Raw genomic sequence first — 12,558 nt, 5'->3', positions numbered from 1 at the left:
GCAAAAACAGATAAAGAAAATGGTTAAACAAAGCAGAAAAAATCATGCTCCAGATGTTAGGTGGGAGTCAGGATAGGAAGGGTATAGGTCTAAGAACAAGTGTCTAGAAATAGGTTTTCCACCTTGAATTGAGCCAAATTGGGATGATTTCAAACCACTGGACACTGGACTAAGGCCTGTTTTGGGGACATATATTTAATTATGTAACTCTAAGCTCAATGGGCCTGCGCTACCTGCAAGGTCAAACAGCGAAGACTGCGGAAGACCCAGAGCCTTCATCTGAAACAAGACCCTCAAAAGGAGGAGAGACCCCTGACTAGTGGTGACGCATGGGCAACACAACATAGTGATGTAGATTTTAGGAAAACAGAAATGAGGAGAAGCTTTCTAGAAGATTCTATATTAATATGCATTAGCAAACAATATATAAGTGAGATTTTAGCTTGGCTGATTCGGTATGGTGTGAGAGGAATGGCCCTACCCGTACCTTGGTTGGGGTATTCCCAGGTCAGTTTTGCTTATGCTTTATTCAACCGAACCATTGGACCTCTATTATACTTCAATTGCTGCTAAATTTTGTATTTACTCAAATTTATATAACTAATATATTTTGATTGTATTCATTTATATACAATTGCTATTATTAATAAACTACTGCTAAATTTAACTCTGTTGTCTGATTAATTGGACAAAGTCAAACACATCCAATAGCCATTCATAACACATGGAACCAAGAGGCCACTGTGACACTGCTGGGCCTTGTGAGACAATGGAGAGCATTGTGAAGGAGCAGGACCTTGTGTAATGATGGGGCCATTGTGACACTGCAGGCCCTATAGAACCAAGGGACCAGTTCTGCTCCTCAGTGACTCATGGAATGAAGGAAACATGTTTGACACCATGGTGCCACCTTGGGACCAAGAGGCCATTGTGACACAGTGAGCTCCACGGATCCAAGGTGTCCCATGGAACCAAAGGGACATTGTGACACTGGGAGAACTCATACAATCATGGAGGCAATTATGACACCCTAGGGCCCCATGGAACCGTGGTGAATCCACGTTGGCTGGGAGTGTGGATGTGCTGGAGGGTAGGAGGGCTCTGCAGAAGGATCTGGACAGGCTGGATCCAAGGCACAAATCCAACAAGTGAGGTTTAACAAGTTCCAGTGCTGAGTCCTGCACTTTGGCCATAACAACCCCTGCAGTGCTACTGATTGGGGACAGAGTGGCTGGACAGTGGCCAGGCAGAAAGAACCTGGGAGCACTGATGGACAGCAGGTGTGACATGAGCCAGCAGTGTGCCCAGGTGGCCACGTGGCCAATGATTCCTGGCCTGGATCAGGAATGGTGTGGCCAGCAGGACCAGGGCAGTGATTCTTCCCCTGTGCTCTAAACTGGTTGGGTAGCACCTCAAGTGTTCTGGGCCCCCAGTTTAGGAAGGACATGGAAGGGCTGCAGTGTGTGCAGAGAAGGGCAACAAGGCTGGTGAGGGGTCTGCAACACAAGTCCTGTGAAGAGCAGCTGAGGGAGCTGGGGATGTTTATCCTGGAGGAAGGCAGACTCTGAGGAGTTGCCTTATCACTCTCTACAACATCCTGAAAGATGGATGGGGTCAGGTAGGGTTGGTCTTTTTCACCAGGCAACAACTGACAGAATGAGAGGACATAGTCTTAAGCTGTGCCAAAGGAAATATAGGTTGGATATTAGGAAAAACTTTTTTACTAAAAGGCTGATAAAGTGTTGGAATGATCTGACCAGGGGTTAGTGGAGCCACCGTCCCTGAATGTTTTCAGAAAAAGATGCAGCATGGCACTTGGACCCATATGAAACTTTTAGGCAGGGGTTGGACTTGATGATCTTGATCTTCCAACCTCATCATTCTCTGATTCTGTGAATTCTCTGAGTCTTTCAGCTGAATTATCTGTTCCTTACCTTTTCCTAGAGCTCCTTTGCAGATGGAAGCTGCTGGTGCCATTCTCACCTTTCACTCCTAATTGGAATGCAGACAGATGTTTCCAGGTGTGTTAAGCAGGTGTTGCTCAATGTTTATGTGGATTTTTTGTATCTTCATGGCACCAAGGAGACCTTTGTGGAAGTCATGTAACCAGAAAGCCCTTGAGAGATTTGGGCAGGATGGTGCCAAGGAGGCCATTGAGATACTGCAGATCCAAGGAGACTGCAGTGACACTATGGAAACCCATGGAGCCATTGGCACTGTGACACAGCAGGGTTTCATGGAACCAAAGGGTGAACTGTCACTCTACCAAACCTCATGGAACCAAGAGGCCATTGTGACACTTCCAGAGCCTTGTGGACCAAGGTAACTACAGTAACACTGTGGGGTCCATGGAACCAAGTGGCCATGGTGACACTGTGGATCCTCATGGACCAATGGTCCATTGTGATATTACATGGCAGTATGGAATCATGGAGTTCATTGTGACACTCCACAGCATCATGGAACCAAATGGCCATGGTGACACTGTGGGGCCTCATGAAACCAAAAGTTAATTGTGACACTGCAGGGCTTTGTGGAGCCCAGGGACTGATGTTGCACTGTGTGGCCACATGGAGCCAAGACATGGATAGTTAATGGATTTGTTGCACATGATACAAATTTGAATTTTTTTCATGTAGTTTCACTCCAGGGTTTGTTTGCCTTTGCCCAAGGGGAAGAATTGAAGTTTCTCTTCAAAAGACTCTGTTCACCATGGTTAGGTAAAGGCTGATGAGTTCAACATCTACAGATTGGGAGTAAGATGCAGAAGATACATAAGAGGTAAACAAGAATTAAGGAACTTCACCCCCAGTGTGGTTGGAGACACCTGGTCTGGGAAAAGATTGGTAAAACAATCAAAGAATGAGGGCCTAATTCACATCAAAGGCAAAGGAATCAATAAGCAATAGGAGATTGAATACTAAGAACTTTGCAATTTAGATCAATTAATTTCTTCAATGAACTTGAATTTATTTAGGTTCTGTCTGCATAAATATGTGAAAAGCCTAGTAAAAAAACATGTGTGATAGAATGACTTTCACTGCACAAGCCGGGCATGTGTGGATGGAATGATTTCTATTGCACATGCTGGGCACAGTAACATCCTGGCCAGAAGAAAGTAATGCCTAAATTGTCTAACACTGAAAAGATGCTATTGGGGAGTTTCTGTTTTTCATGCAGTTTCAGTGTCAGTGTCACTGAGGTCTATCACCAACACAGGCTCCTCCTGGACTCCTTGGAGGAGAGCATTGGAGGCACAGATTGCACAAAGTTCTCAGAGACGACAAGGCAAAAGGAAAACCCACACCAGTGACTCCCTGGGATCTGCTGTCACTGCCACAGCCTGGCAGGAACCTCAGCCCTGCAGGTGTCACCCTGCCCTGTCCCTGCCCAAGGTGCCTCACAGCCAGAGAGATGGACACAGGGAGCTCTGGGCACAGGAGCTCTTCCCAGCCCTGCATGCAGGGGTTCCCAGGGGACTTACCTCTCTGGAAATTCCAGAAACAGCTGAAGGTGTTTCTGCTCGCTGGTTTTATGTTCCCTCACACTCACACAGGATGTTCAGGGCTGTGGAATGTCCCTGCACTGCAATCACAGACTCCTGACCGAGTGACTTGATGTCCCTCCAAGCAGGGAAGAACAACCTCTGTGCCCTGGGATGAGTAGCCACTACTGGAAGTGGCACTGGGTTTGCAAGGACACTGCTGGGACAGACCCACCCTGAACACTGCCACACTTTGTCTGTCACTGCTGTTCTCTTCTCCAGGGTGCTGTGTTGGGAACACCCTTGAGAGCAAATTGGGAGGGAGATTGAAGCTTTCAGGCCCTGCACTTGGGAGTTGCCCTTGCATGATGGAAATGCTGTTACAGAGTGCAGCCCTGTCCCAGAAGTACCCATGGAGCAGAAGCCCTAGAGCTCTCTGGCAGTGAGGAGCACTGGGGTTCCCTTTTCACCCCAGCTCTGCCCAGAGGCAGCAACCCTGTAGCTCCAGAGAATCCAAGGAGGAAGGATGTCAGGCAAACACTGCAATAGAGAGTTCTTTATTTAGTGTAAGCATCTATGTAGTACAACTCCTGGATTATATAGTCTGTGCTTCACACTAGGAACACAAATACCAAATGAAAAGTGATAAAGATAAGGATTTCTTGTGAAGAAATTTTGAAAAGTGTGTGTCCTGGGTTGATGTTATCCCCAAATCATGTAGGCTTGTTTTGGCTAGTGTCTCGCCTGCACCCTCCCCCATCGGCCGCAGCGGCTGGCTGGGGGCTTCTGTGCTCCTCCCTGCTGGTTTCTCCCCCCCCACCCCCTTCCTCACCCCCTTGCTTTGGCTGCTTGGCTGCTTGTAGCTGCTCGCTGCTCGCTCAGCTGCTTCCCTGCCCCCCCTCCCCCCTTTACTCTCTGGTTTCACTTGGCTTTTATGCTGGCTTTTTGCATTTTTCTTCCCTTATTAGCTAGGAAACATCACCCGATCTGAAAATATCAAGAAGATCGCGGACTCAGTCGTGAAAAGACATTCACGTTCCTGCCCTCCCCGACATCAGAGCCCCTCTGAAATTTACACCTACTCAGATGGGTGACAGATTCCTTTGCCATCCGTGGTTGTTTTTTCCTTGGTGTTGGGGAGTGTTTCTTTTTGAGTGTTTGCTAACATAAACAATTTTTTTCCACTTTTCCCTCTAAGGAAGTTCTTTCCCGAACCCGGTAGGGAGAGGAGTTCTGTGGGGTTTGTTTTCTGGGGGGCTTCTTTGGGAGAGTTTTCCCCCTAATTTTGTCCCAAACCAGGACAGTGTGATACCTGTGCCAGCAGAAAAAACACAGGACACAGAGTAGTCATTAATGAGTAATACCGTAATAGTTATACAGGAGAATGAGAGTTTATTGCTTCTGAAAAGCATTCATGATAATTTTGCTCAGGCCATCCTTGAGCTCCTGGTTCCTCAGGCTGTAGATAAGGGGGTTCAGGGCTGGAGGCACCACGGAATACAGAACTGACAGTGACAGATCCAGGGATAGGGAGGAGATGGAGGGGGGTTTCACGTGAGCAAACATGATAGTGCTGATAAACAGAGAGAGCACGGCCAGGTGAGGGAGGCAGGTGGAAAAGGCTTTGTGCCGTCCTTGCTCAGAGGGGATCCTCCGCATGGTTCTGAAGATCTGCACATAGGAGAAAACCATGAACACAAAACAACTGAGTCCTAAAAAGGCACTAACAGCAATGAGCCCAAGTTCCTTGAGGTACAATTTGTCACAAGAGAGCTTGACAATCTGTGAGATTTCACAGAAGAACTGGCCCAGGGCATTGCCCTGGCACAGGGGCAGGGAAAATGTATTGGCCGTGTGCAGCAGAGCATTGAGAAAGCCACTGGTCCAGGCAGCTGCTGCCATGTGGGCACAAACTCTGCTGCCCAGGAGGGTCCCATAGTGTAGGGGTTTGCAGATGGACACGTAACGGTCGTAGCTCATGATGGTCAGGAGGAAATACTCTGCACCAATGAAGAAGAGAAACAAAAAGAGCTGTGTAGCGCATCCTGCATAGGAGATGTTCCTGGTGTTCCAGAGGGAATTGTGCATGGCTTTGGAGACAATGGTGCAGATGCAGCCCAGGTCAATGAGGGCCAGGGTGAGCAGGAAGAAGAACATGGGGGTGTGCAGATGGTGGCCGCAGGCTACGGCGCTGATAATGAGGCCGTTGGCCAGGAAGGCAGCCAGGGAGATGCCCAGGAAGAGGCAGAAGTGCAGGAGCTGCAGCTGCCGCGTGTGTGCCAATGGCAGCAGGAGGAAGTGGCTGATAAAGCTGCTGTTGGACATTTCTTCACTGGACAACATGGACTGTTGAAAGAAGATATTGACAAGTTGGATCCAACTTATTTGAGACAATCTTATGCTATTTTCTATGGAATCATTTCAAAATTACTGTTTTCTAGCGTAAGATTATTGCTAAACTTTTTGAATGAATGTTTTGCTGCTGAGTTACTGCCTCATCTTCAGCATTTCTCTGAGCAACAATATTGGAGAACCCAGAGGGAAAACACGGCACCCTGTGCCCCAGTGCAGTCAGACCTGATGGTTCAAAAGAGATGCCCTTTGCTTATTACACCTCCTTCTTTTACAGGGTTCATACACATACATTTTCCATAAAAATAAAGTGGACTTTGTGAGGCTCCAGTTTCAATGTCAATCTCTCTAAATCCTCCTTTTTCACTGTGCAGATAGAGAGGGAGGGTATTCAAGGTTGGTCTGGCTCTCTTCTGCCTGGAGTTGTGCCTACTGGAAGCTGTTTCTCTCTATTCAATGTTTGTCTCTGCCCGTGCTCCCAGAGACAAGCCCAGCCCTGGGGGCTCAGGTCTGCCCTGCACACCCCTCCTAGCACTGGGCTCTGCCTAGGGGCATCTGCCTGCTGGCAGGGCCTTAAGGACAGCTCAGACAGACTGAGATGCTGCAAGCCAAGGTGCTGCTGCTGCTGCCTGTAGGCACAGGAGAGTGAGGAGGCACTTTGTGAGGGAGATGTGAGGAAGATCTACTGATCCCCAGTGGGACAGTGAAGGAGTCTCAGTGAAACAGACACACCGGACAGCCCCTTTCCCTTCCCTTGAGGAGAAAGCTGAGAGCAACCCTGGCCATGCAGCATCATCTCCACAGCAGGAGGAATCTGCCCTGCTGGGGGTGGCTCCTTTCACCTCCAACTTCTCCAAACCGTCCATGGGGAGCTGCCAGGCATGATAAGAGCTGTCTCTGGCAGGTAGGCAATGAGGCCCCAGCACAGCAAGGCTCACTTGTCCCCTGCTGGCCTCAGGCTCAGGGCCAGCAGCCATGGCCCAAGTGCTGTAGCAGTTGGCTCTGGCAGGGCCTTTCAGCTGCTGCCCATCCCTGTACCCTCTGCAGCCCAGGCTGTCCTATGGTGTCCATGCCCTGCGCCTCTGTCTCTGCAGGCTGTCATCATCCCCCAGCTGCCCCACCTGGCTGGTCCCTTCCTTTGCTGACAGCTCTGAGTTTTTCCTGCCTCTGCCTGGGCACACAATTCCTTAGGCTGCTCCAGACTCCTTCTGGAAGATGTGTTGCACCAGAGCCCTTCTTGGAGAGAGAAATTCCTTTCTCCTTCTGTCCAGTTTGGACCATCGCAGCTGCCCTTTGCATTAATTCTTTTTTTCTCTGGCTGTTTTCCACTATGTGGAAAGGATCCACATAGGATTCACTATCCCTGAAACCACCCCTCTATCCCTCCCAGGGCTCTCCTCTGCTCTCCTCAGTTTCTACTTAACTGAGTACAAACCTCTTTTGACCCTATCTAGTGGTCAAGGACTTGATACCTTGGCCACCTGGACAAGAAGGACAGTGCTTCTCTTCAGGAAGGAAACCAGAGAATGCCAGGGTTTTGAAGGCAGATTGGAGACAAAGGTAAGCCAGACCTCTCTGCCATTGGCACTTTTGTCTGAAAGCAACTCTTGGATATATTTTGGAGGTAGAATTCTATTTCAGCTGTAGGTGCCTGGACCCACAATCAAAATTCTTCTCCACAGGAAGGAAAGGGCAGACCCATAGTGTTTCAAAGGCTGATTAGAGGCAGCCCCAGGGAGGCCAAGGCCAGAGAGACCTGTTTGTCTTGGCAGCATTTGTCTGGGAGCAATCCTTGGATAGACAGAATTTGGGGGGCATAATCCCAGTTTTGTCCACGGGCATCTGGAAAAGAAAGACAGTTCCTCTCCATAAGAAGAAAAGTACCAAGAGCCCCAGTATTTCAAAGGCAGATGAGAGCTGGCCCTCAGGAAGCCGAGGGAACCTAGACATTCCTGGCAGGTTTTTTCTTGGAGCTGTCCTTGGATACAAAGTATTTTAGAGGTAGATTCTCATATAGCCATGTATGTTTGGACATGAAAGATATTTCTTTCCATGGGAAGAGAAGCACTACCCCCCAGTTTTTTAAAGGCAGATGCAAGGTGTCCCCTATGAGACCATGGCCAGACAGAGATGTCTATCCTGGCAGGTTTCATATGGGAACAATCCATAATCAAATTTTGAGGTATCTCAATTCTGGCACATAGAGGAGAAAGAGAGTTCTTTCCCACAGGAAGGAAAGCACAGAACTCCATAATTTCCGGGGCAGATGAGAAGCAATTGCTAACATGCCAAGGTCAGCTGGAACAGTTTTGACCCCAGGAGGCCAAGCCAACAAGGTCTATTCCATGTTTTTAGATCCTTGGAGCCCTGAAGCTTTACAATTACCCCTTGGTTCCATGAGGCCCCACAGTATTAGAATAGATCTTTGTTTCCATGAGGCCCAGCAATATCACAGTGTTCTCCTTGGATTCTGCAGTGGCACAATGGCCCCTTGTTTCCATGAGGCCTTGAAGTGTCAAAATGGTTTCCCTGGTTCCCTGGGACTGTGAAATGACACAATGGCTCTTTGCTTCCATGAGGTCTCAGAGTGTCACAATGGTGTCCATGATTCCATAAGGTCCTGCCGTGTCACAATGGTTCCTTGCTCCTATTGGGCTCTGCAGGATCACCATAGCCCCTTGGTTCCACAAGACCTGGCTGTGTCACACTGGCCCGTTGCTTCCATGGGGGCCCATAGTGTCGCAATGGCCCCTTGTGTCCATGAGACCTTGCAGTGTCACAGTGGTTCTATGAGGCCCTGGGATATCTCAATGGCCCCATGAGTTCATGAGGACTCAGAGTGCCAGAATGGTCTCCTTGCTTCCATGACACCCTGCCAAGCCTCTTGATTCAATGAGGCGTCAAAGTCTCAGAATGGTCTCCAGGATTCCATGAGGTCCCGCAGTGGCACAATGGTCTCATTAGTTCCACGAGGCGCTGCAGTTCCACAACGACCCTTTGGTGTCACAAGGCCTTGAAGTTCATAATAGTATCTGACTTTGAATTCCTGAGAGGTTTCTTTTCTTCCTTTACCCTATTTTTTTCCTACCTCACATGATTGCCATCAATTTCTCCTCAAATTCCCCCTTGGGAAACCTTCTCCTTAATGTTTATCAGTGGGACTCACTAAAAGTAGGAGAAACTTTGGGGTTTGAATCTGACTGAATTCTTGAGAGGTTTCTTCAACTCCCTCTCAGGGACTGATGTTCAGGGACTTAGCCCAACCCCCCAGTGTTTCATTGAAGTCCTTGTACTGTGTCTGTGCTTCTGAGCTGGGCTGGTCTCCTGGCACAGAGGCAGCTACTCACAAGCACAGCACGGCAGAGAGACAGCTGGTATTTCCAATATATTGTTTGGAGCTCCTTGGCAGCACCAAATGCACACAGGGGCTCACTGGGTTCAAGCAAGTCCTGACAAATCATGGCATGGCCTTGATTTCCCTATGGTCCAGTGCAGTCCATTCCAACGGTTTTCAACTCCAGGTATGGAAAAATATTTCAAAGAGCTTCTTAGAAATATTTATTATTACTTTAAAGAGTATATTTTATTATTCTTTTCTTTAGAGCAGAGGTGATTTCAGCATTCAGTGATTGATATTGATCAAGAGTCTCTCATCAGGACGTCTGGCCTGGTCAGAGAAGCTGTACCTTGAGGTCTGACCCCATGTGGACAACCTTGCTCCACATTTTCCCCAACCCCATCCTGTCTGTCCTCACTCACCTGGGAGCTGATTTGCTTGGAAAACTGGCTGTGCTCAGGCAAACCGGTGTTTTCCTGGTTCTTTTGAAGCAACCGAAAACTCCTAAGTTTCCCCACAGCAAACAGACACACTCCTCAGGTGTGTGCTAAGCCCAAGGTGCCACCAAGCAGGTTCTCCTTTCCCCAAGGCAGAACCCTGCAAGGAATGTTTGACAACTTTGACCTCTTTGGTTCATTGAGGCCTTGCAGAGTCACAAAGACCCCTTGGTTCCATGAGGTTCCAGTCTGTCACAATTGATGCTCTTTTTGGTTCCATGAGGCCTTGATCTGTCACAATGGATTTTTGGTTCATGAGGTTCTGTACTCAACAATGTTCTCTGTAGTTCCAAAATGTCACAATGGACCCTTGGTTCTAAGGGGTTCATTGGTGTCACCATGGTCTCCTTGGTTCTAGGAGGCATCACAATGTCACAATGCATCCTTGGTTCCATGAGGTTCCTGCAGCAGGACTTCCCCTATGGCACAGCGGAGCTCATCTTTTCTGTCCATCAACTGGGGCCATAACTCAGGGCATCTTCCCCCTCTCAGGAATTGCTGAGATAACCCAGGCACAACATCTGTCCTGTCCTGTGTTCTCTCTGGTACCAGTGAGGTGGAATTCCCAGCTGACCATGAACATCTTGCCTTGAGAGTAGCTGAAGGGAGATAAGCCTTGAATTTTTGAGTGACACACATTTCACTTTACAAACTAGAAAACTTGCACAAAACTTTCACAAAGCAGAAGCCTTCTGCATAGTCCCTGCAAATGGGCAGGGCTTCTCCCCCAAGCCTGTATGCATCATCGTGGTTGCTTTTCTGGAAACTGAGTGAAAGGGCTCCGTGTGTACTCCCTCATCAATTGGGTGGCAAGTTACATTGACTCCTCATCTCTGTTATTTTTTCACTACCTTTAATATAGGTGACTTTATAATGCATTGTGTATCTACCTGTATTTCTTTTGTTTATCCTGTGCAGTAAGTGGTCTGTTTAAAGTCTCTTGTCTGTTCATCTTGAGTCCATTCAGTAAATAATTCATTTTATAACAAATCTTATCAGCTATTCTAAAGAACTTGGGAGCAAGAGCAATTTGGGGTGGAAGTCACCTGAAACAGAGCTTCTCCCAGAAACCTGAGCATAAGGTAGTTCTTGTCTAATCTTTCACCCCATTCAAAACACATTTCATTCCAAAACCAAAAGAGAGAATGTCTTTTTTTTCCCATATATTCTTTTCCTATTTATAAATTGATATCAGTAGTCTCCAACTGATATTCCTCCCCAGAAGCCTCCTCACGCAGTCTGAACATATATGAAAATCAAGACCCTTTATGGCTTACAATCAATCAGACTCCCTCCCTACCCCTACCTCACAATTTCTCTCATCCATCCCCTGGGACTCAGAGTAGCCTTGTGCAAATCTGAGCTTCCTCCACTCCAGGCTGTGAAGCAAAAATCAAAGGGTTAAGAGTTTAGCTGAGGGATAGAAGCTATACATATAGTGATTGTAGTAGAAGCAATGTAGAAAGTGGCTGAGCCAGTAGAGTTAAGGCAATAAATCTCTTGCTTGGCTTTGTTCTGCCAAGATGGGTGGATGGGATATTGTTAATTAAAGTAACTATAATTGCACCTGGGCTCTGAAACCAGGTTGGGAGTTTGAACTATGGCCAGAGGGCATAAGAACCTAACGACTAGACAAAGATGAAAAGTTCAAGGCAAGAAAGACTCACTGACTTCATCATTAGAAGACCACTTACCCATTTCAAACACCCACCAACCTATTTGAAGGAAGGAAGTGCACAAGTCTAAAAGAACTTTGAGCAAATTTTAATACGAAATGGGGCTGGGCGGGGTTAGGCAATGCATATATATAGGCATATATGGAATTGTATTAATATATAAGACTTCTGTGTATAAAAGAAGGCAAGAGCCTGGGTATTTTGCACATCCTTGTGGGACATTTCTCTCAGGTGTGCCCAGCATTGTAATAAACATACCACTTTCTAAAATCAAGTAGTTGGAGAGTCCTTGTTTTGACATCAATTGGTGAGCCAGCCAGGAGGAACTCTTTTTGGCTGCAGAAGCAGCCCGGGCTGTGGACGTCTCTGGGACCTTCCTGGAGGGACCTCGCCTCCCTGCCTGCTCATCACGGGGACCAGCAAGACCTGTTGCTGGTGTACAGAAAAAATGGTATGTTTAAAATTATTGTGTTAGTCTGTAAGGCGTATGAGTGGTTTAAAGGCAGCTAGTAAGTGGCAGAAGATATTCTGCGAATCTGCACAAGCCTGTGCAGCTTCACTTTCAAGCATCAGGGGTGTGTAGCTGACAGCGTAGGGTTAAATGTTTCTAAAACATGGGAACTGTATACAATAGATTCAGGGGGTGGAAAGAAAGGTTGGGTCTGGTAGGGTTGGGAAAGGGAACTAGGCCCTAGGAACGAATGTTGAGCTTTGCCTGCACCTGTGAAATCATCATATGATAAATAACACGATTGTTCTATGTAATGATGGTTTGGCAATTGAATATAATTATTGTTTAATTGTAATAAGAATAATGAGAAACAATGATTCATGAGAAAGGATGTTTTGGGGGTCTTGATGAAAAATACAAGAATACATGCTTGGATAAGATCAATGTATACAATAGAACAATATGGGTTTAATAATTAACATATAGTTATATAATGAAAAGGGTATAAAAACATGTCCATCTCAAATCCACGTTGGAGTCAGATTTGGGTTTGTACCCCTGATTCCCAGAGCTCTTCAATACAAGCACCTGCATATAATTGTCCCATGATTATGTGTTTCTATGCCAACATAGTGGCAGGCAAAAGAGTTTCTTGTGTCATGGATCCCGCTAGCAGTTCCGGGGGTGACCTGGAAAAATCCTTGTTTATTGCTGATATTTTTATTGCTGCTATTGTTATCTTGACTGTGTCCTGACTGTGT

At 47.0% G+C, this 12,558-nt stretch overlaps 1 protein-coding gene and 1 long non-coding RNA gene across 2 annotated transcripts in view; one reads left to right on the top strand and one right to left on the bottom strand.

Moving 5' to 3' along the window:
* LOC306816846 overlaps positions 1-12,558 on the top strand; it is a 271,975-nt gene that overhangs the window by 91,218 nt on the left and 168,199 nt on the right. The window lies entirely within an intron of this gene.
* The window catches only part of LOC306816845 (olfactory receptor 14A16-like), a gene marked incomplete at its 5' end in the record, with an annotated part of 104,720 nt that continues 96,960 nt past the window's right edge, over positions 4,799-12,558 (bottom strand). The window contains one exon of the mRNA XM_079333295.1: positions 4,799-5,667. Coding sequence (XP_079189421.1) covers positions 4,877-5,667 — 791 coding nt within the window. The 3' untranslated portion in view covers positions 4,799-4,876. The remainder of the gene's footprint in view (positions 5,668-12,558) is intronic.

This window comes from Erithacus rubecula (genome assembly GCF_903797595.1).
Source record: "Erithacus rubecula genome assembly, contig: scaffold_90_arrow_ctg1, whole genome shotgun sequence".
NCBI lineage: Eukaryota > Metazoa > Chordata > Aves > Passeriformes > Muscicapidae > Erithacus > Erithacus rubecula.
Note: the sequence above shows the minus strand (reverse complement) of the source record. Positions and strands in the feature narration are given on the sequence as shown.